The 25,609-nt window shown below is 39.7% G+C and overlaps 1 protein-coding gene across 1 annotated transcript; it reads left to right on the plus strand.

Moving 5' to 3' along the window:
• On the plus strand, positions 1-24,567 carry LOC122970020 (pleckstrin homology domain-containing family O member 1-A-like). Its single transcript, XM_044336106.1, has 10 exons — positions 1-394; positions 4,601-4,750; positions 13,474-13,614; positions 16,751-16,855; positions 17,121-17,222; positions 17,364-17,672; positions 19,288-19,385; positions 20,508-20,670; positions 20,768-20,880; positions 21,506-24,567. The coding sequence occupies exons 1-10, from the start codon at positions 368-370 to the stop codon at positions 22,314-22,316; spliced, it is 2,019 nt and encodes a 672-aa protein (XP_044192041.1). The 5' UTR covers positions 1-367; the 3' UTR covers positions 22,317-24,567.
• Positions 24,568-25,609: the final 1,042 nt, after the last annotated feature.

Here is a 25,609-nt window from a genome sequence, read left to right on the forward strand (position 1 = left end):
TAGATGGCGCTGCCGGGCTCCTTTTTACCGGAATATAGGTTAAGGTGCGCGTGGGAGAGCGCGTGCACATGGTTGTTGAGAGAGAGCATCTGCCTACATACACACACACACACACACACACATACACACACACACACACACACACACATACACACACACACACAGGGAGGATGCTGCTGTCTCAGTTCAGACAACAGACGCTCAGCTGAAGAAGAACCGGGACTGAACGGACCGACACACCGACACCGTCACCAGGATCCAACCGGGCACAGAGCCACCGGCGCCGGGCTGAGCCTCCTCCCTGTCGGCGTGATTCTCCTCGGAGCTCCGGAGCGGCGGAGCGGCGGCGGACAGGAGCGGAGGCAGCATGAAGAAAAGCAACCAGAGCAAACGGGTAGGAAACAAATAACTCATCCTCTCGTCATATTTATACATGAATATGAACCTGCTGCCTCTTCACTCATTCATCAATCATCCATTCATAACATCCTGATCATATTCTGATAGAATGATTATTATTCACGGAGCAGCTCTGTGCACAGAGGACTTCATTACAGCAGCAGCATTCACACCACAGCCGCTCTGATAGTCCTGATATACATTATAAATACTTCTATAATTACAACAAAGAAGCCAATAAAGTATAATATTCATATGAGTTTGTTTCAGTGGAGAAAAACGTCACAATTCAGTTGATATTTATTCATTTTTCCTTTAAGTGTCCGTGTAGAAATATATTCCTGTAATATTGTAATGATGCAGAGCTGTCTGTGATTTTATCAATAATTCATGCAGCAGCTGCATCTCACTGTTTTACTGCTGTTTCATCACAACTCTGCTCACTTTATATCTAAATACACCTGCTGTTTAGTTCCCTTCACTTAAAGAAAATAATACTTCTGTTACACTGACTTACATTCATATTTATCTCACATTCGTTGTGGTAACATTTTACTTTAATTTCCCATATTTATCATTAATGATAAGTCTATGAAGAGTTAATAAATGATTAATAACTCTCTATAATGCAGCTGTCAGCAGATATAAGTGTTTATTAATGTATTGTTAACAGCTGTAACTCCTCCTGTGGACACACAGAAGTGTTTGCTGCTGTATAAACAGTAAAACACAGCTGTAATAATATAAAATATAAAGAAAAACTGTACATTAATAAACCCTTAAAGTGTCCTGATATCTGCTTATAAACTATCAGCCTCCGTCTGACTTTCACAACTCTCAGTTTCATCCTCGTGTTAGCGTAGAGTCACGTTTCCTGCCTGAAACTCCACTTTTACAGAATCATGTGGAGGTGAAACATTTAGTTGATTAATTGATCATCAGCAACTATTTTGATAATTGATTAATCGTTTCCAGCAAATATGCCAAAACATTCTGTAGTTCCAGCTTCTCAGTTTCATAAATGTGCTGTTTTTTCTGTTTCTTATTCTACAGTAAACTACTTATTTTCGAGTTTTCACGTGTTGTTTAGGAGAACAAATCAATTGTTGACAGTTGGGGTTCAGCAAGAAACCTCAGCGGCTGCGCGGGAAGAACTTTAACAGAATCAACTTTTGCTGAAATGCAACCCGGCAGCCAATCACCTGAGCCGGCGATCAGACCGAAGACGCCCACAGGAATTATTATTATTATTTTTTTTAATTTGTTTGTTTATTTAACAGAGACAATGCACATTAATAAACATTGCTGTAAATGCGCCAGAGTTAGCCAAGAGGCTATCTTTCATCTGTAGTCCCTGGACAGATGTTACAGAGTCTCCCTAAAAACAGAATATGAAAATGAGATTGAAATTACAAAATTACTGAGGTCATTTATAAGCATGCGGAGCAAATTAATAAAATGGAGAAAGAAGAACATAAATAATATTAATAAAAAAACATCATTCAGGACATCCTTAAAACATGCAACACAGAGACTCATGATACAAAATATGCAAGACAATAAATACATGAAGATATTAATGTTAATAGAAAAGCAGATTGAATAAGATCACACTGAGCTGCATTGTTAGACACTAACTAGAACATGCAAAGCAGAAGCACAGATAGGAAAATCATGCACAGTATGTAAAATACATAAATTAGTCTGACACGATAAAAGCACAATGAAAGCAAGGAAGGAGAATCTTGTTTACTTGTTGACTTTGTTGTCGGCTTCCCGACTCATTTTAAAATAGACGAGAGAAAGAGAGAGAGAGAGAGAGCAGCAGTGGTCGAGCGAGCTAGAGAGTGAATGAAGAGAGGGAGCGTTGGTAGCTAGAACAAAGCCATAAATCAGAGAGATAAAACTTTATTTTCTGATTGTTTCTAAAGCAGAAATAAACATGCCCACACCTCCGCACACCTCCGCACACCTCCGCACACCTCACATTCATGGTGTGAATGCAGCCTTAATCAATTAATGTCAGCTGAGTAATGAAAATAATTGTTACTAGCAGCTCTACAGTCATCAAATACCATTAAAATAAAGGTTATAATTTGCAAAACTGAAATTAAGTCCAGTTTTAAATCTGAGCGCGTGCCAATAAAGAGCCAACCAGGAAGACGGAGCAATCAGCTGACGGTGAGCCGCCGCCCGCTGATCTCTGTTAGCTTGTTGCTAACTTGGTGCTAATGTTATGTTTTCTTTTACAGAATCACGTAGAGCTGAAACATTTAATCTGTATGAAAATGAGCTTCATTCATGTGAAAGCGTTTGAGTCACATGACGTCTGCAGTTTTAATGTGTTTGATATTCTTTGTTGCATCTGAATACACATGAATGACTCATGAGAACATGCTAGCCGCTAACCAAAGCTAAGCCCGAGCTCACGACATCATGAGTTATCCCGCTGCGGTTGTCATGACAACAGAGACATAATCAGCAGCTGACTGTGGGATCAGCTGTTGGAGAGACGAGGTCTGATTTGAATCTGATCAGGTTCAGTTGTGTGATGATGTTTTTATTAACAGAAGTCAGAAACGTGTGTGAGTCAAACATCTGATCAGATCAATGTGATCTGATCATTTATCATTGATCACTAATTATCAGAGTTTTGACTTTTTACTGGGAGTCAAACTGATTCCAGCTTCATGTGTTTCATCACATCAACATGTTATAACTGCTCTCTCTGTAAATCTGCACATTTATCTTTTTTTTAAATTGATCTTTTATTTATTTATCTTTTTCAATGCATCTATTTATCTTTTATTTAATGATCTATTTATTTATTTTTATTTATTTATCTTGTGTTTTTTAATTTATCTATCTTTTGTTTATCTATTATTTTATAGTAGTTTATATATTATAATTATTGATCTATTACTTTGTTTGTTTGTAGATAAACTGTATTTATTGTAAATACTTCACCTCAGTCATCAGCAGCAGCTTCGTCACTTTTCGTCGCTGCTACCTGAACTTTAGTTTTCTCTTGTTGTTGTTTATGATCTCTCGGTTGTCTGTTGCTATGATACGTGAGTTTCTCTGATAAATAAATAAACTGTCACGTATATATTTCAGTATATTAGTCGGAGTGGAGCTTCAGTTCAGCTGTTTTCTGTCGACCTCCCGCTGTTATGTAATGAAAGTAGGTCAGACTGAGAGAGCAGAGATCACGCCAGAGATGCTCTTCATCTCTCTCCTCCTCCTCCTCCTCCTCCTCCTCACATCTCTGTTTGTCCTCTTCCTCACCCCTCTGTTTGTCTTCCTCTCTCTGTTTGTCCTCTTCCTCACCTCTCTCCGTCTCCGTGACGTCCTCTGAACTCTTCCTCCTCTGATAAGATGTTTTTTCTCTCCTCCCTCGTCTCTTTGCTCTGCTGTCGTTTCTTTTGCTGCTTCGTCTAAACGTTTGTTTGTCTCGTCATCAGAAAATCTTTACGGAGGAATCTTTACTTTTTTCTTCAAACTTTGCTTCTTCTCTGTGTTTTTATTTTCATATTTACTTTACTTCATTTCTTTGTCTTTCTGTCTTTGTCTTCTCATGAATAGAACTTTTCTCCTGATGGTGGCGCTACAACAATTAAAGTTTGAAATATTGAAAATGTATTAAAAACGTTCACTGTTTTGTTGGTGTAATGAATGTCCTTAATTCGTTCTATAAACTGTAAGACAGACTGCTGCCTGGGTGGGAACATGTTTGATATTTGTTGTGTTTTTACAGAAGCTGCAGTTTGATTTTGGTTTGTTTGGTTGTTCCAACATGAAATGAGGTTTTCATTGTTGCAGAACATCTCAAAATAACTGAACGTGAATGTTTTAGGTTTGTAGTCGGTGCAGTAATGAAGGTAAAATAGGCCTGAATAGAAATATACAGACGTCACCAAGGTAGAAAAGAGCAGGTTGAAGCCCTGACTTTTGACTTGCAGGCAGCATTCCTACAGTTTCTGAACTTTGATCATGTTTAACATCCGACATCAGAACAGGATATAAATAACAGAAAACCACTAAAAGCAGAATATGAAGCCTTTAAACACAGTCAGCTCCGATGTTCCTGATATAAAAATACACATTATAGACACTCTACTGGTTGTTTTGTTGTTTTTATGTGTATCAGTTGTTCCTCTCTGACCCTGTCTTTGTCTTTGTTGTGTTTTCTTCGTTTAAGGGCGTTCAGGACTCGGGTCAGCCAGCTGTCCAGCAGCCAGAGAAGGTCGGCTGGATCAGGAAGTTCTGTGGCCGAGGGATCTTCAGGGAGCTTTGGAGGAACCGCTACGTGGTGCTGAGAGGAGATCACCTGTTCATCTCTGACAAGGAGGTGAGAAACAGACTGAAACCTCCTCACTGAAGAAGACGAGCAGCTGATGATCAATTATTCACTCGTCAATATCACACGATATTAACAAGGGAAGGTTTTCAGAGGCTCTAAATTTAAGACAGTAAAGAGTTAAATTCCTTCCAATCAGATCAGTTGTTGTTTGATGTTCGATTTTCCTCTAACTTTCTGTTCAGTTTGTTTAGTTTATAAGTGATCATGAAAATCGTGAATATGTTCATGACGTCTTCAAATGTCTCATTTAATCCAGTAACTAAGTACATTTACTCAAGTACTGCACTTAAGTACAGTTTAGAGGTACTTGTACTTTACTTGAGTATTTCCATGTGATGCTACTTTCTACATGTCAGAGGGAAATATTGTACTTTCTACTCCACTACATTTATTTGACAGCTTTAGTTACTTTTCAGATGAAGATTTGACACAATGGATAATATAACAAGCTTTTAAAATACAACACATTGTTAAAGATGAAACCAGTGGTTTCCAACCTTTTTGGCTTTTGACGTCTTACAAAAAGCAGTGTGTAGTCGGGGTCACATTTCACATGTCTATGAGTTGTTAACAGCTCCACCAAATAGTGATTTTTCCCTCTAAACTTCTCACATGCTTTCATTTCAATAAATGTTCAAATGATCCAATATTTCAGCAAAAATCAAAGATTAGAGAAAAAGTCCAAAAACTGAAAACAGATTTGTGTATCAGAACTTTGTTTTTTCTTCTTTCCTCTCCCAGTAATCATCTCACCACCCCTCAGATTTATCTGCTGACCCTTTGGAGGGGCCCCGACCCCTAGGTTGGGAACCACTGGACTAAACTAGCTAACTGTATATAAAGTAGTGTAAACTAGCTCCACCTCCAGCAGCTACAACAGTAACATGCTGCTCTAACACTGATGCTTCACTATTAATAATCTAATGATGTCATATATAATAATATATCAGTCAGAGGGACCAAACCACTACTTTTACTGCAATACTTTAACTACATCAAGCTCATAATACTTATGTACTTTTACTGCAATACTTTAACTACATCAAGCTCATAATACTTATGTACTTTTACTGCAATACTTTAACTACATCAAGCTCATAATACTTATGTACTTTTACTGTAGGAGGATTTTTTTCATGCAGCATTTTTACTCGTAATGGAGTATTTTTACATTGCTGTATTGGTACTTTTACTGCAGTAAAGGATCTGAATACTTTTTCCACTGATGGTTTTATTTATCATAAACATGTCATAAACATAAAGATTATCAGATTATTGTGACATAAAACATGTTGTCAACATATGTTCCAGTTATCAGTTCATCAGCATTGCCGCAGCTGTTCTGATGTTTTGAACTGAACACTGATGATGATGCTGAGTCACACAGCAGATCATGTGACCTGTGATGTCACCGGCATGTCTTTGTAAAGAGTGAACATCCTGAGAGAGGAAGTGATTTTATTCTGACACACAGGGAGGCTGCTGGATGAATCAAAGATCATCATCTGACACACACACACACACACACACACACACACACACACACACACACACACACACACACACACAGTAAGTCTGCTGCTGATTGGTCGATCTTGATGCTGCTGACGACTGAAACACTGAATCTGTTTTTTTACTGAAGAGAAGAACGAGGGAGGAATATACTAAAGAAGGGAAGAATGAGGAATGCAGGAAGGAAAGAAGGATTAAAGAAGGACGGATGGAAAGATTTAGGAAGGAACCAAATAAATATAAAAACGATAAAGAGAGAGAAAGGAAAAAAGATGAAAAGAATAAAGGATGGAGGAAGAAAGGAGGGAAATAAAGAGGAAAGGAAGGAAAGAAGAAAAGACAGAAGGATGAAGGAAGTGAGTAATAAATGAAGAAATCAAAGATGTAAGAAGAACATTAGTAAAGGAGGAGGTGTTCATGTTCAGTAAAAGTCAATCTTGAAGAAAATTTCATTAGATGGATAAAATTATCAAAAACCTGTAATCAAGGTTATAAATAAATAATAAATAAAACTTTTTCCTCCCGTTTCGCTCTGTATGTCGAGACACGAGGCAGCGACGCTCTTTATCCCCACTTTCATTTGTTTTGACCATAAAACTTCTTACAGAATCACTTCTAGACAACTAACACAGATAATAAAATATCATTATATGCAGATGACATATTGTTATACATGACCAAACCTAGTACCAGTATCCCATTGATTTTCAACAAGATTAATATATATTTGGAACATTTTCCAGTTATTGTATTAACTGGTCTGAAAGTAAACTAATGTCTGTCAGGTTGAAAGAGACTTCTGTTCTAAATAATGTCATTTACATATCTTGGTATAGAAATTACAAAATAATTCTGTGCTCTCTTTAAAGCTAACACTAAATTTTAAATTAGTGGAGTTAATGCCATTAAAATGATTTTTCTTCCTCAACTATTATGTTCACCAAAGTCTACCAATAGTTTTGCCAAAATCTTTTTTTAATCATCTTGACTCTATCATCTTCTATTTCTTATGGAGCTATAAATGCCAGAATTAAAGAAAACGTCTGCAAATCTAAACAGGAGGGCAGGTTGACCCTACCGGATATATTATTGGGCTAAACATATGAAAAATTATTACACAGTGGCTTGATCATATGACAGTGAGAACTATAATAAACTTTCTTGCATTATTTTCTCTCCTGTACAATTAGATAAGTCAATTTATAGTAATAGTGTCATTATACATAACAAATTAAGAAATGTTTTTCTCTACCAGTGTCGTCACTCTTACGTCCTATAATTGGAAATGCATCATTTTAACCATCTCATATGGATAAAGCATTTATATTCACTCTAATAATTCTAATTTTGAAAAAGCCTCAGCTATTTAGAAATGTGTCTGCATCCATATGTAAATCCCAGCAAGACACTGACTCAGTTCTATACATGTTTATAATGTTTTGTGTCGCCTTTAATGTCTGCATTTAAAAAAAAAAACAAGTTAGGAATCAAAATATCAGAAGAAATTTGGCAATCAAGTAGAAAAAAGATCAACCTGATCCAGTTTAAACTGGTGCACCGGTTGCACAGCTGTGATAAGTGTAAACTAGAACAGGCGGATCTCGCACACAGTTTTATTGTTCAAAATTAAATAATTATTATCCTCAATATTTCATCTCAGTTATTTAAAAGACATACTGACAGACGCTCTCCTAATAATTCTGGGGACATCAGAATTGACATTGAATAAATCATAACAACTTCTTTCCTGTTGATTAATTACTGCAAATAAATAAATAAATAAATAAATAAATAACAGCTTATTTTGAACTGGAATTGAGAAGTTGTTCCCACAGCTGATAATTGGAAGAATGAATTGTTGTAAAAGATAAACTTGCTATATATTATTAAATTTGGGCAGGTAGTTCATTTTCTAAATGTATCTATTTAATCTTATACTTTTTATTTGTGTATAAAGTACATACGAGACTAGTTTTACCTTATTCTTACCCTGTCGTCCGTAACTGTTTGTGAGTCATTTATGTAAAGGATTGTCGTAAACGGCTTTCCACCATAACTTATGAATCATGTAACTGCAGGAACTTGTCTCCCCTTTTTGTGTTTTCTTTTAGGAAAGGGGCTTGGAGGGGCTTTGGTGATTTTATGTTGACTGTGCATAAAAAATTATGAAACCAAACACATTTGAAAGGAGAATCATTTCTATAAAGTGACTAAACACAATCTGAACTCTGAGCTGCTGATTTAACACTAAACATCCAGTTTCTGTTCACAGACTTTCTCGTCCTGTATTCGCAGGCAGCAGCAGGTTTCAGGTCATTTTATGGAAGTTTTTCTTGTGTGTCGTGTTTGTTTGAATGTTTTTTTCTGGAAGCAGACTCACTTTTCTGATGCTGCAGAGTCCCTGAACGCATCACAGAGGACAGGTGCAGGTGCAGCAGGTGTGCTGACTCTTCTCTCTGCAGCTCTGCTTTATATAACAGCCTGTTATGTAACAAACGCTGAGTCACACACTTCCTGCTTTTTTTTTTATCTCTGTGCTTTTAAACTGATTCTGCTGGCCACGCCCCCAATCAGTGACATCACAACATCACACTCAGCGAGTTTTAGAAGATAATGAAACATCAAGTAACGTGAGCAAAATTAAACTCAAGGAATAAAGTAAATGTTAAACGCACAATCTCAATCTCTCGATCAAAACAATAACAAAAGACGGAGTGTGATGACGGTGTGAAGCAGCAAGGGATCATGGGAGTTGTCTTCATTGTTAAACAACCAGCGTTTCCTCCTCCAAAACCAATGTACACAGCAATTAAAACCAGTAAAAACACTGAATAAAGCAGTTTCATGTAAAAAAAAAAAAAAACCCAGTGTTTCTCTGTAGCTGTTCGACGAGCACAGGACGTCCGGAGGGGCTGTTAGCGGAGGGGCTGTTAGCGGAGGGGCTGTTAGCGGAGGGGCTGTTAGCGGAGGGGCTGTTAGCCGAGGGGCTGTTAGCGGAGCTGCTGCTAACGTTTGCTCAGCTTGTTTCTCTGATAACTTAAGATCCAGACGTCCGATGACTAACATCATTCATCCGGTTAAATAGATACAGTAAAAGAAGATTTTAAAGGTTTATCATAAAAATGTGGCTTAAAACTGAATAAAAGTCCATTTATGGCAGTTTCTGGTGGAAATGCGTCTTTGGTCGAGGAGGTTTGACGCCGTCGACAGGCGACCAAATGAAACGGACCGTTACCTTGATTAAAATGACAGATTTCTCCGGTTTGAACACTGTTGGAAACATTTAGGATAATGTAAGAACACAACTCAACAGAATATATAACATAGGTCTGGTTGTTTTTCATTTTAATGCAGAATAATTACGTATTATAACTTTAATTAGTTTGACAGCTTGTAACAGCGTTTTAGTTCAAAGAAGAAATTACTCTCAATACAATTTTTTGACATCAATCATGAAAACAAAATAATAATCTGCTTTTATAAAAGTTGGATTTATGGATCATGTGATATTTACCTGGAAGCAAAATATGATTAATCACAAAAAAAAAACCCAAAAATATTTTCAACACAGGAAATCAAATCCACAACTTGTGTCCAAAACTTCTTGCTGTGATCTCAGAACATCTTCAGCAGCTTGTTGTGACTTTGTACTGAAGTTCTTTAAGAAATTTATAATGTAGAACAAAGTGAAGACGTCGTTTATCTGCAGCTCAACAAGCTGGTGAAACTTAAACAGAACCGTACACAGAACTACTCTCTGGAGACTGAAAACATGATGCTGTTATTAGTCTTTGGAGCCGTTTCTAAACAAACTAACGTGACCAAACTCTTCATGATGAAGGAACATGTGACCCAGTGCAGCAGTTCATTGTTGGTTTGGATCCAAACATGAAGATTTGTTGACAAGAACATAAATAGAGAAAACCATCCTTTAAATTTAGCTGCTTTCTCAGGTGAAATGAATCTTTCTGAATCATTTTATTTATTATTTGCTTGTCTGTGTGTTTATTTTCAGCAGCAGAAGAGACTTCAGCACTTTGATTTCTTCTTCTTTTATTACAGTTTGTCTTTTTCTCTGGAGGTCGACTGAACTGAGCAGCAGAATAATGACTCATGTTAATGCGTGTGTGTGTGTGTGTGTGTGTGTGTGTGTGTGTGTGTGTGTGTGTGAGTGCGTGTGTGTGTGTGTGTGTGTGTGTGTGTGTGTGTGTGTGTGTCTCAGTTTCCTGTAATTATGATTTTTTTTCATCATCAGTCGTCTTGTTTCTTTATTTCAGCAGAACGTTGACCCAGAACTCTTTATTACAGCAGCAGCCTGAGGGAGGCTCACTGTGTGTGTGTGTGTGTTACAGTGTGTGTGTGTGTGTGTGTGTGTGTGTGTGTGTGTTTGTGTGTGTGTGTGTGTGTCTGCAGAACATCAAACACTGAGTTCATCTGGAGTTTTTTAGTCTTTTAAATGTCCGTTCAGATCCGTTGATGATCTCAGCTGTTTGATGCTTCAGGATGATTCGAACGTCGTCTGCAGATTCAAGAAACTTTATTGTCCGTCACATGAACAGAAAGTAGAAAGTAAAAACATCACAGTAATATAAGAGCTGTATCTGTATGTGTCTGGTGTCATTTATTCAGGGGATGAAGGACATTTTAAAGGTATAATATCTAATTATTCCACATTAAAAAGTCTAAAAACAACTAGACCTATGTTATATATGTTGTTGAGTTGTGTACTTACATTTTCCCAAATGTTTCCAACAATTTTCAAACCCAGAGAAATCTGTAATTTAATCAAAGTAACGGACCGTTTCATTTGGTCGCCTGTCGATGGCGTCATACCTCCTCTACCAAAGAGTAAACACGCACCAGATGCATACGGCGGCGCTGTGTTTGTCCGCTACAATGGCGTCTACCAAAGAGTAACTTACACACATACAAGATAATACATCGGCGTTGTGGTTGTTCCACACAAACTGTTATAAATAGACTTTTATTCAGTTTTAAGCCACATTTTCATGATAAATTTAGGTGGTTTTTAACTATATCTTTTAGCCGGAAGAAGGATTTTAGTCATTGGACGTCTGGATCTTAAGTTATCAGAGAAATAAACTGGACAAACGTTAGCAGCAGCTCGGCTAACAGCCCCTCCAGGAAGTCCAGTGGTCACCAAACATCGTCAGAGAAATATTGATTTTTTAGGTGAAACAGCTTTAATTAATATTTTAACAATTTTAATCTGCGTGTACGTTTGTTTCTGGAGAGGAGGAGACCTCTGCAGGTAAAAACATCCTGAATGATGAACACTGGAGTAATACTATCCCTTTGAAGCTGGTTACTTAACAACAAAGACAACAACTCCCATGATCCCTTGCTACTTCACACCATCATCACACTCCGTCTGTTGTTATTGTTTTGATTGAGACCCCTAGCGGCTGAAATCACATGTTGTGAGTTTAAAGGTGTTTGTGGACGGGGTGGTGTGTGTAATGATGGTGGCTTGTTACTGAACAGGTGTAACGTTGATAACGCTGTTTGAGTTGAACTGGTTGTTTTACTGGCCTGACTGGTGATGCAGGAGATTTTGATTTTGTGTTTAGTGGTGATTCAGTGAGTCTTGATGAGTGACAGCGAGTCCACTGAAACATTTTCACATCTTTTAACGTCATCAGAGAGTTTATAAAGTCCAGCAGTCGTGTTTTATTCAACATTAATTAATAATTATTCGATGTGTGACGACATTAATGTAAAAACATCATTTCAACTGATACATGAAGCAGAAATGTCTCTAAAGGCCTGAAAGGATCTTTTAATGCAGTTAACTGATGCTGAAAACAAACATTAAACAACTGATGTGAAGAAGTGACAGGAAGGTTTGAAGCTGGTGTCTGTGTGTTTAGACTCGCTGTGCTTCAGGCATCGTATTGATCGTATTGGCAGTGATATTGACAGATTCTCCCTACCAGCTCCACATGTGACTGTAAACACACACAGTGACCTCCTGTGACCTCGTTAATGTGAACACACACCAACAAACTTCTACTTCACCACATCTCAGAGATTTTTACTGATTACAATTTAATAATTCAACTTGCAGTATTATCAATAGATAAATTATGATGTAATATTATAGATTAAGATAAGACTTTATTGATCTCCGGGGTGGAAATTAACAATCTACCGAGCAAGGTTCTTAAAATCAGCTTCATCTTCACCAGCATGAACGCATCAATAAGTATAATCCAATAATACAATAAACATTATTCTGCATAATCAATACTTCTACTTATGGTACTTTGATGCTGATACTTTTGTACTTTTACTTAAGTAAAAGTTTGAATGCAGGGCTTTTTGCAGTAAAAGTACCAGTACAGCAAAGTAAAAATACTCCTTTAACAGTAAAAGTCCTGCATGAAAAATCCTCCTACAGTAAAAGTACATAAGTATTATGAGCTTGATGTAGTTAAAGTATTGCAGTAAAAGTACATAAGTATTATGAGCTTGATGTAGTTAAAGTATTGCAGTAAAAGTACATAAGTATTATGAGCTTGATGTAGTTAAAGTATTGCAGTAAAAGTACATAAGTATTATGAGCTTGATGTAGTTAAAGTATTGCAGTAAAAGTACATAAGTATTATGAGCTTGATGTAGTTAAAGTATTGCAGTAAAAGTACATAAGTATTATGAGCTTGATGTAGTTAAAGTATTGCAGTAAAAGTACATAAGTATTATGAGCTTGATGTAACTCTTTCAGTGCTAACTGTGTTTTACATTCATCTGCCCTAATGAGATTTTGCACCAATCAAATCAAACAGAACTGATATCATCAGTCAGATCACTAACGTAGGGGGCGCTGTGACCGCACAAACATAAATAAAACTTCAATGTAAATTAGTTTTGAACAGCGTGTTGTTGGACCACCAACAACTCCTGGAACCTCCTCAGTGACCTCTGACCTCCCAGGTGTCCATGCAGAGACAATAAAGGACTCAGAGGAGGAAACTTTTTGTCTCCACTTTGTGCATTGTTTTTATTTTCCAGGACTCTTTCCAGGAAGTGTTTATTAATGGTAATTAATTAGTCAACAGCTATAACTCTAAGACACACTTTAAAAACTGTGAACCCATCCTTTAACATCAGAACGAGCCTTCAGGAACGAAATCTAAATAGTCGTGAGTGATAAATGTGTGTTTGTTGTTTTGCTGCAGGTGAAGGATGAGCGGAAGGCGCAGGAAGTGTTCGACCTGGCCGACTACGAGCGTTCGGAGGAGCTCAGGAAAGCAAAGAGCCGCAGCAAGAAAAACCACAGTCGCTTCACTCTGCTGCGCTGCAGACAGCCTGGAAACACGGTGAGGCTCTGACGTCATCGATGACGTCAGCGTAGGTGTGCAGGAAGTGAAGCTGGATAATAATAATATTGATATTAGAGTCACACATACAAAGGTGAAATCTTTTTAAGGACAATTTGAAGTTGTTTTCTCTGCTGATCAGTTTTAGATTTTATTTCACTGCAGCAGAATAAAAATGTGTGTTGGGTGGATCAAACAGCTGTTTCCTGTGTAAACCTTCACACTGGTGACGTTTGGATGAGTTTCATTAAGAGTTTATAAAGCAGCGATTTGATGACATTTGCTCGGCTCATGTGCAGCTGCTCGTTGTGTCTTTACGCTGCTGCTGATGTGTGTTGAACTTTAGAAACACGTTCCAGCCAGATGTTAATACGTCTGCGTCTCTACGTAATCTTTACTTCTCCCGACTTCACTTGTTGCTCAGCAGGTCAAACTGACACATAATATTAGAACAAGCTCCCATTATTCAAAAATACTTACATTATAAATTCTTTGTCAGTTCCCAAGTTTGTTACCACATTATTCCCAAACTTCACATCTTGTTCTTTCGACCTACATGTCTGAATCAGTGCTGGTGAAAATTAGACATTAAATTGGGAATAATGGTGCTGTTTGTACAGTGAACTGAATAACATCTGGATTTTGGCAGGATATGACCTCACACATAAATCATTATTATTGTTTCTGACAGTAAAGACTGAAGCCGTCCTCTCAGTTTGTGTCTTTATTCAGCTTCATCCTCGTCTCTCGTGTCCGTCCTCTGTGCTCAGAGATTACATCGTCCCTGCCCGACACACTCTCTGCCCCCTCATTGGTGGATTACTTCCTACATCCGTCTCGTGATTGGTGGATCAGATTTCATATCACCCACCGCTCTGCCCGGACTGCAGTGATTGGCTGAGCTGGGGTTTTTTTTTTTCCTCCTCTGAAAAGGTTTAATCCGCAGAATCCCATTAGTCCGTCAGAGGACGAGTTCCAGCAGAATAATCCCTGCAGAGTCACAACACTTTCACATGTTAGTCTGTTTTTAATCTGCTGCAGGTTATTACAGCCGTCACAGAGTATAAAATACACTGAATACATGGATAAAGTTATTTCTGTTTCTCAAAATATAAAAACAGTGGATTTGAAATAGCTCGTATGATCATTTAGCAGAATCTACAGAATGAGTTTCACTCTGTAGAAAAGAATAAAATAATAAATTTAAAAAAAAATAACTGAATGAGTCTGTAAGTGCAGCTGTTGACCACCTGGAAATACTTACTGCATAATAGATACACTACACAACAGTAGTTAAAGAAAATACAGTGAATAACGCTAAAAATAAGAATCAATACTAAACAACATATGCTACAGTGTGTATCAGTAACATAAAGAACTTTAGCTACACTAACCCTAACCCTAACCCCTAACCCTAACCCTAACTCCTAACCCTAACCCCAATCCTAATCCCTAACCCTAACCCCTAATCCTAACTCCTAACCCTAACCCCAATCCTAACCCCTAACCCTAACCCCAATCCTAACCCCTAACCCTAATCCTAACCCTAACCCCAATCCTAACCCTAACTCCTAACCCCAATCCTAACCCCAATCCTAACCCCTAACCCTAACCCCAATCCCTAACCCCTAACCCCAATCCTAACCCTAACTCCTAACTCCAACCCTAACTCTAACCCCAATCCTAACCCCAATCCTAATCCCTAACCCCAATCCTAACCCTAACCCTAGCTCCTAACCCCAACCCTAACTCTAACCCCAATCCTAACCCTTACCCCTAACCCTAACTCCTAACCCCAACCCTAACCCATAACCTTAACCCCTAACCCTAACCCCAACCCTAACCCATAACCTTAATCCCTAACCCTAACCCCAACCCTAACCCCTAACCCCTAACCCCAATCCTAACCCTAACTCCTAACTCTAACCCCAATCCTAACCCCTAACCCTAATCCTAACCCTAACCCCAATCCTAACCCTAACTCCTAACCCCAATCCTAACCCTAACCCCAATCCTAACCCCTAACCCTAACCCCAATCCCTAACCCCTAACCCCAATCCTAACCCTAACTCCTGACTCCAACCCTAACTCTAACCCCAATCCTAACCCCAATCCTAATCCCTAACCCCAATCCTAACCCTAACCCTAGCTCCTAACCCCAACCCTAACTCTAACCCCAATCCTAACCCTTACCCCTAACCCCAATCCTAACCCCAACCCTAACCCCAACCCTAATCCCTAACTCCTAACCCCAATCCTAACCCTAACTCCTAACTCTAACCCCAATCCTAACCCTAACCCCAACCCTAACTCTAACCCCAATCCCTAACCCCAACCCTAACCCATAACCTTAACCCCTAACCCTAACCCCTAACCTAACCCTAACCCCAACCCTAACCCATAACCTTAACCCCTAACCCCAACCCTAACCCCTAACCCTACCTCTAACCCTAAACCCTAACCCCAACCCTAACCCCAACCCTAACCCTAATCCCTAACCCCAACCCTAATCCCTAACCCCTAACCCCAATCCTAACCCTAACTCCTATCCCCAACCCTAACTCTAACCCCAATCCTAACCCTAACCCCAATCCTAACCCTAACCCCAACCCTAACTCTAACCCCAATCCTAACCCTTACCCCTAACCCTAACTCCTAACCCCAACCCTAACCCATAACCTTAACCCCTAACCCTAACCCCTAACCTAACCCTAACCCCAACCCTAACCCATAACCTAACCCTAACCCTAAACCCTAAACCCTAACCCATAACCTTAACCCCTAACCCTAATCCCTAACCCCAACCCTAACCCCAACCCTAACCCATAACCTTAACCCCTAACCCTAATCCCTAACCCCAACCCTAACCCCAACCCTAACCCATAACCTTAACCCCTAACCCTAATCCCTAACCCCAACCCTAAACCCTAACCCCAACCCTTACCCTACCTCTAACCCCAACCCCTAACCCTACCTCTAACCCTAAGGGGTTTAGGGCATCGTCTGACTGTTGCTTGTCTTCTCCTGTCACTCACTCTGTCTGGTGCAGAATGAGCAGCTGACACTGATATTGTATCTTCACAAGTTTACCATATAAAATAATTTCAGTTTTTTTTATCTTTGTTTTTTTTTACAGGTTCCCAACCTCGTGTTTCTGGCAGTGAGTCCTGAGGAAAAGGAATCATGGGTCAACGCGCTCAATGTGGCAATCATCAAAGCCAAGAACCGAGTTTTAGACGAGGTATGTTGGCGGGCTAAACCAAACGAACCTTGATGACCTTAATAACGAGCTACTTACCTCAATCCTTACCTGCGTTTAACCTTATACTTTACACTGACATTAATAAAGGGTCAAACTTTATTATTAAAACCTTTTTAAAGTGGTCTCTTTAAATGGGATGATCTTGATGGCCCTGCTGATGCTTTATTTTAAACTCCTGGATGTGTTTTGAAACTCTCTCGGACATTTCAGATGCACTGGAGTCAGTTTTTCTATTTCTGTCCAGGTGACCATTGAAGAGGACAGCGTGTTGGTTCATCCCACCAGAGACAGAGTGAAGATCCCTCAAGGCCGCCGGCTGCCGACCAGAGGACACCTCATGGCCGTGGTAACACACATCATCTGTCTCTTACTTTGACTGATTCATTCATTCATTCATTGTCTCTCTTTGTATTTCTCTCCCAATCAAGCATCTTTGTATAAACATTTTATTCAGTAAGACCATGTTGTCTTTGATCACTCACCCCAGGCGTCCACCTCCTCCCACGGTATGCTGACCCTGGATCTGGTCACTGAGAAAGACTACGATGGCGACTCACGGGGGTCCTGGGAGCACGGTTTCCGGGTCGACCTGCAGAGGGGGGGTTCTTGTGGGCAGGTGGCAGTGGTCGGAACTCGGGAGGTGGGAGGTCGTCAGCGGTCCGGCACTGATGTCTCAAAGCTGCGGGTGACATCCAAGGAGCCCAAGGTGAAGACTGGGAGTCTGCCCAGGGGGAGTGAGCGATCCTGGGGCAAACAGTCCCACCTGGAGGCCTCCAAAGTGCATATGACCCAGCAGGTTAAAACTTTTTCCTCATAGTTCATAAATTCTACAATTAAATCCGAGTCCTAGAGCTCTGCATGGGCCTAAATCTGAGATCTGAACCCAGGCTGTGCCTGCGTAATACCCAACCCCACTGAACCCAACTGGTACTGCCGAATTTAAAACCTGAACCTGATCTGAGACGCTGATCTTTGTTTTTGCTTAATTTCAATAATTTATATTATTGCCAGTTATTTCACCAGAGTAATGCACCCAATCCCAACACATCCAACACATAAATCAATCAATCAATCAATCAATCAATCAATTTTTATTTATATAGCGCCAAATCACAACAAAAGTCATCTCAGGGCACTTGTCATAGAGCAGGTCAAGACCGTACTCTTTAATTTACAGAGACCCAACAATTCCCCCATGAGCAGCACTTGGCGACAGCGGTAAGGAAAAACTCCCCTTTAATGGGTAAAAACCTCAAGCAGAACCCGGCTCTTGGTGGGTGGCCATCTGCTTTGACCAGTTGGGTTGAGAGAGAGAAAGAAAGAGGGAAAAGGGGGGGAGGGACAGAATAACAACAATCAACAGCAGCAGCCAGGGAAGGACGCCATCAGGACTGTGAAGGACCGCGAAGTCTCGGCCCAGAACCCAGGCTTTCCTGCGAGATGAGAAAGCACGAAAAAAACTCTGGGAAAGAAGCAAAGTTAGTGACATGCATTGATGTTACATGAATGCATACAGATGGAGAGGAGGAGGAGGAGAGAGGAGCTCAGTGCATCATGGGAAGTCCCCCAGCAGTCTAGGCCTATAGCAGCATAACTAAGGGCTGATCCAAGGCGAGCCTGGTCGGCCCTAACTATAAGCTTTATCAAAAAGGAAAGTTTTAAGCCTACTCTTAAACATAGAGAGGGTGTCTGCACCCCGGACCGAATCTGGAAGATGATCCACAGGAGAGGAGCCCGATAGCTGAAGGCTCTGCCTCCCATTCTACTTTTAAAGACTGTAGGAACCACCAGTAAGCTGCATACTGGGAGCGCAATGTTCTAGTGGGATAATACGGTATTATGAGCTCTTCAAGATATGATGGTGTCTGACCATTAAGGGCTTTGTAAGTTAGGAGAAGGATTTTAAATTCTATTCTGGATTTTACAGGAAGCCAATGCAGCGAAGCTAAAATGGGAGAAATGTGGTCTCTTTTTCTAGTTTTAGTCAGAACACGTGCAGCTGCATTCTGGACCAGCTGGAGAGTCGTTAGAGACTTGTTAGAGCAGCCTGATAATAAGGAGTTGCAATAATCCAGCCTAGAAGTAACAAATGCGTGGACTACTTTTTCTGCATCTTTTTGGGACAGGATGTGCCTGATTTTTGCGATATTATGTAAGTGAAAAAAGGCAGTCTTTGAAACCCAATACCCATCCAGTTTGGGACAGACAGCAGGACTAAATTCTACTGTATATCTAAATATTCTAATGCTTCATTAAGCAATAATTCTAGTCATGTCTCAACCTTGTATATTTCTAAACCATCCATTGTTGTTTGGATGCCAAGAAAAGTTTCATGTTGTGTTCTTGCTGCCCCAACCATCACTGAACCACGGGTACAAACCACAGACCTGAACCTTTGGGTTTTCTTTCAGGTCCTCCAGGCTCAGTCTCAAACACCGCAGCCAGGGAAGAGGTTCAGCATGCAGGGCCGGAGTCGCTGTGCCTCCATGGATGAAGTCCTCTCCTCCAGGTACCCAAACACCTGACAGTAAAACAAACTATGACACCACACTACCTCATTAAAAACCTAGATAATCCATCCTCGTCAACATAGTCACTTTTATTTCTTGTCAAAGTTGTATTATTATCCTGAGAGCAGGGGCAGTTTTTAAAACTCCTATTACTGGTGCTCAGGGAAGGACTTAGGATTAATTATCTATCCATACATCCATTTTGAGCTACTATCTGAGTCTGAGACGCAGCCCAGTTGCCCTTTCCCTAGCCATCTCCTCAGCTTGTCCTGGAGGATCCTGCGACATTCCCAGGCCTGATTGGATATCCAAGCCCTCCCGGATCTTCTCTCAGTTGGATGTACACAGAAAACCTCTTAATGGAAGCATTCAGCAGGCATCCTTACCAGACTCCCGAACCACCTCAACTTACTCCTTTCAATATGAAGGAACAGCTATTCTACTTTAAGTTTCTTCTGGCTGTCTGAGCTCTTCAAAATTTCTCTGAAGCTGCCCCCAAACACCTGCAAATGAAATTCATTTTAGTCACTTGTATCTGCAGTGTTATTGTTTCAGTCACTACCCATAGCTGATGACCTTAGGTGAGGGTTGGAACGTAGATCAAACTGTCCGTTTTCACCACAAAAGTCTGGTATAATGCTCCAAACTGTGAAGGAGTTCAGGTGCAGTGCAGGGGTCTGAACTTAATTCCAGTTCACACTGGGTGACAGGTAGGGTACTGGTCTTATCAAAGAGCTAATGCATATACAATAGACAGACAACCATTCACTCTCAGAAGCTGCATGTCTTTGGACTGTAGGGTGACACTGGAACAGTTCTGGATTCAACCGGGACCTTTCTGCTGTGAGGCAGCTGTGCTAACCACTGCACCACCATCTCACCTTTGACCATCTATCTACAGCAAGTTTTAAGTGTCTGCAAGTTGATTTTTTAAATAGAAATGCACTGAAATGGATCAACATGGGCTGAAATGTAACATCGCTTTTTCATTTAAGGTTCACTTGTGGTGTTTTATTGATGTGATTTTTTTTGTGTAAGTTCAAATTCCCTCTTTTTCTCCTCTTTTCTTGTCCTCCTTACGCCTTTCCCCCTGTGCTTCTTCCTCCTCATCCCGTCCTCAGACCGGCGATGATCCGCTCGGAGTTGCGGTCCGCTCTGCGTCGTTGTCCGACAGAAGAGGAGGCGGGCGGCGGGGCTTCGGTCCAGCCGGTTGGTCAGCTGCAGAGCCTCATCGCCCAGAGGATGCAGAGAGCTCAGGAGCTGCTGGAGGAGATGAGACTGCAGGTCTGACTGCCTCATCCATGAGTTCATCAAGCAGATACCAAGACACAGAAATGGAAAAATTAAATATAAGACTAATGTTGTTTGTTGTGATTGACAGGAGCTGCAGAAGGCCAAAGCAGAGAGAGAACGAGGAGGCAGCTCACCTTACCCGAAGGGCATCGACTCCCCTCGCCTCCATCACCTCAGGGGCTCCGACTCTCCTCACTCCAGGTTGGTTTTCTCATTTTCATTATATATAATAGTATTTCAGCCTCTCAAAGTCTTACTGAGCAGTGTGCACATTTTATCTCCCAAAATTAAATCAAAGAAAGGACAACAGATTGTCCTGGAGGTCCGTCCATGACATGAAATATTTCATGTACAATTTAACAGGTTTACTGAAACTTTTGATGCTTTGGAAAGTACAGAGTTTGCCCAAAATGGAAAGTTCTTCCTACCTTTCTTTCCTTGTGAAGCACATGTCAGATACAGTCATTTTCCATCTTGTTCACACAGTCGATGTTGCTGTGAGCATCTTTGTCAGTTGGGCAGGCTAGTTTCACCAGAACCCTGCAGGCCAACAAGAGTCTGGATGATTCAAACAGCCATAAAGACCATAAAGTTCTTTAGTTGTTCACAATAACATGGGATCTGACTTACAGAGGCTCTTTGGGAGTTTATCCTACAGCAAGCGGGTCTTAAAACAATCTCTACAGCTTGTACAAATTCTCACATTCAGCCCTCTGTGATTTCTACATTGTAAAGCGGGTTGAAACAGGTCAAAGTTCTGTGGGTTTGAATTTAAAAGATGTACAAGTAGGATCAGTGTTTTCTTGTCTGTTGTCGTCCCCTTCAGCAGGTCATCAGGATCTCCAAGGAGCAGGAGCAGCGACTCTCCTCGCCTCCGAGGCAAAGACTCTCCTCGTCTGCGAGGGAGAGAGTCTCCTCGCTCCAAAGCAAAGAGGAATCGCTCCAAAGGGAGCGACTCACCTCGCTCCAGAGGATCCCATTCGCCCGCTGCTAAAGCAAACGACTCCCCTCACCTGAAAGATTCACCTCGTCTGACTGTCACCGACTCTCCTCGATCAAAGAGCTCCGACATAGTCTGTTCACCAAAACTCAAGGAATCATCCAGTTCTCCTCGTTCCAACAGGGAGGATGACTCTCTGAAGTCGCCTGAATCGCCTCCATGCCTCAGAGGATCTGACTCCTCGCAGGTCAAAGGATCTGATTCGCTGCGAGGCAGTGAAACCGACTCCCCCGGGCTCAGGAGCAGCAAGGACTCATCCTGTCCAAGTCAGAAGAACTCCCCGAGCCAGTCCGGATCCTTCGAGTCCTCGCAGCCTAAAAGCCCCGACAAAGACCGCCTGTCCCCGCCTCCGCCCGCATCGCCTCCCCCCCTGCTGTCGGAGGAGGACCTGGAAGTGGAGAGGAGGCGAGCAGAGGCAGAGCGCCTCCTGGAGGAGGCTGTGTCATCCTGGAAGGAGGCGCAGGAGGTGCTGCAGGAAGTGAAGGAGCTGCAGAGTCAGACACTGCGACGGCAGCGCAGGAGGACCTACGAGAAGATGACAACAACAGTGGCGGCGACAACCGCAGCAGCAGAGGGGGATGACATGCCCACCTCACCAACATCGCCTGAAGATGACGACGAGTCTGAGACACCATGACGAGGAATCTTCTTACAAATATATATTAAATTATTGAATTTTCTCAATGAAAGTAGCAGCGTTTTTCAGCATGCTTTGAAACAAAACAGCTTACGCACAGAAGAGCAGACACAAATTTGGATAATTTTGGAGTTTTTGATTATTTGATTATATTCCTTAATTGTTTTTATGTCTTTTAATCAGGGGACGGCGGGATGCACGTGAACACTTAAATGTGGATTATTTGAAACCAGCGATACAGTTCTTCCCAGGAGGTTTAATGACTTTAATCCTCCACAGTGCACTAGACTGTTACAAGTGAGACGCCCTCTCACTTCTGCTGCCCGTTTTATCCAAAAAGTCTCTTTGTGTGACAGATGGGTCATGTTTGAGTAAATACAATTTTAATGGACAGGCACTCACATTCACCTTCTGTGATGGTGCTGCACGTTTCCTTCTTTGTCTTTATTCGCTGAAAGTGAAGTGAAATGCCTCCAGTTTATCATTTGTTATGAGGGGAAGACACATTTTTGGAAGAAGAATTTTAGGGGTTTTTGGATGCATTTTTTCCAAGCAAAGATGTCAACATTTATATGATGGGAAACTTTTTCAATACAATGAAAACAAGAAGGCACTGAAGAGCACTACGTTTCCTAGGGGCATGTTGGGTTTTAGGGGATTTTGTGTAAATTTCCTCTTTTTAAAGTAACAATAGACTGAAAATGGACTTCCAATACTGACAGTTATTATTTAAATATCTGTTACCTGATTTACTAGCTAATATATATATATATATATACATATATATATGTATATGTATATATAATGTTTTTATTCAGTGACATTTCTGTTAGAATTGTCTTTTAAATTTACAATCCTTGCTTTAGTTGTAGCCTACATGTTCCTTGTCCTCCCAGCTCACTGGGGATGTTTTTAACATAAACAAAGTTCAAGTTTATAGAGGTTCCTGTTAAACATCAGCAGTGAGTTTTGTCCAGCTATAAAACAAAAATCAGGGAGTTTAATTTCTGCACCATAGTGAGAGAATAAGCAATAATGTCAATAAAGAACAAATAAAATGTTTACTTGTTAATCAGTTATGGGCTGTAACAGAACAGGAAGCAGATTAACCTGCCAGGAGAAGAATATAAACTCTATAAACTCCTGTTCCTCTGTGCAATATGTCGTTTTTCTTTGCTAGGATACTACGAGGCCCCAGATTAGCTGTATGCTAAAATGTAATGAAATAATATGTAACATGCACAAAACTGAAATCAAGAGGATCTGAAAACTGGAATTAATTTGAATTATTTTAAATGAGCACAAACCAGTTAAGGCCCAGTCACACCAGAAAGTGATGCAGTACATTTCATCCGCTGCGCTCAGTGTTTGCTAACATCACAGGACTAGACGAGCTAAAGGCCGAGACGTTAGCCAGCCAGGAACAAGCTAACGTAAGTAACAATAACTCTCTCTGAGCTTCTTTCTGTTTACTTCTCCCCGATGCTTTGACGTAAAGTCAGAAATAAAAAATACTCACTGAATTACTTATAATTAGAAATAGTTATAACACACAAACATGCTGAAACTGTTCGTTGTATTATTACGTATTAAGTAGTGTGTTGGCATAAAATTAATCACAAATTTTTCGATAAATTATGTAACTCATTTATCGAGTAAAAATATTAAACATGTTCCAGCTATAACATTTTACAGACTCACAATTAATAAACAGATTAATCAATAATAATAGTTATTATTATTAGCAGCAGACTGACATAAACAATAATCTTTTTACACTTTTCCTTTACACTGAATGTGTTTTGGATCAACTGTTTTCATCCTGCTCAAAAATCAGCTGATAAACATGAAAACTGTCCGTCGTTAAAAGTCACATTTTGTGTTGCTTCTTGTTGCTGCTGTGATGTTGATTTTCTCACCGAGTTTCTGATGTTACATCACAACGTTTTAACTGTTTCTTTTCTTCATTTTTGCACATTTGTCATGAATCTTCTGATGAGCTCAGTGAAGCACTGACGCTGTAAGGAGAAAAGCATTTAATGCATTCATCGTACTGTAAGTGATGTTGGTGAAAAGATGTATTTATTTGTATTTATTTTGAGGTTTATACACACTGATTCATCAATTTAGAATCAGAATCCACTGAATAATTTTACACTGTATTTATAATTCTAATTATGACGTATAATTTACACTGTATTTATAATTCTAATTATGACATATGATTTACACTGTATTTATAATTATAACATATAATTTACACTGTATTTATAATTATGACGTATAATTTACACTGTATTTATAATTCTAATTATGACGTATAATTTACACTGTATTTATAATTATGACATATAATTTACACTGTATTTATAATTCTAATTATGACGTATAATTTACACTGTATTTATAATTATGACATATAATTTACACTGTATTTATAATTCTAATTATGACATATGATTTACACTGTATTTATAATTATGACGTATTATTTGACGTTATGCTGTGTTCACTTTGTCAAAATATAAAAGTTATTTTAAATGTTCTATTTTCTTTCTTGCTTCTTTTATTTAACTTAAGATTTCTATGTTGATGTTTTTGAATGATGTTGTTTGAATTATTGTATAGAGCAATGCATTATGGGTAAATGGTCCCCCCCCCCCAAAAAAAAGCACTGTTTTTTTTGCCTTTTCTGTTTTGAGCATCCCGACTTCGTCTTCACATGCAGAATAAAATAAGCTACAGAAACTGCCAGTGAGGTGAGATTATCTCAGCTGGTCTTTGATGTAAATCAGTTGGTTTTTTTTGCCTTTTCTGTCTCGTTTTTACACATTTGAGACGAAACAAACTGACCTGAGAACAGGTGGATTTATCTCACCTCATTGGCTCAATACTTATTTTTCTTGTTTGAATAAAAGTGAGTCTTGAAGGTGAAATATGAGGCCAAATGACTCATTACAGAAATGTATTTTGTTGTGTGTGTTTTGTATCATTTTCATCTCATCAGACATGAAGAAATGACGAGATTAATGTTTCATAAACATGACAAAACTGACTTCTAGCAGAAAAACAAATTTACATCTTGTGGACAAACTTTTTTTTAAATTTTACTTTTATTTCGTTTTACAAAATTCACTTCTTGTGGCATTTTTTTTTTATTATTATCTGTAATTTCACTGAAAGGATGAACTGATTAATCGAGAAAACATGAATGAATGATAAATGAAAATAAACCAAACTGACGCTGTTAAAGATTGTAGAGATAAAATGACAGATTTTAACATAATGCAGTT

This window comes from Thunnus albacares, chromosome 19 (assembly GCF_914725855.1).
Source record: "Thunnus albacares chromosome 19, fThuAlb1.1, whole genome shotgun sequence".
Classification (NCBI taxonomy): Eukaryota; Metazoa; Chordata; class Actinopteri; order Scombriformes; family Scombridae; genus Thunnus; species Thunnus albacares.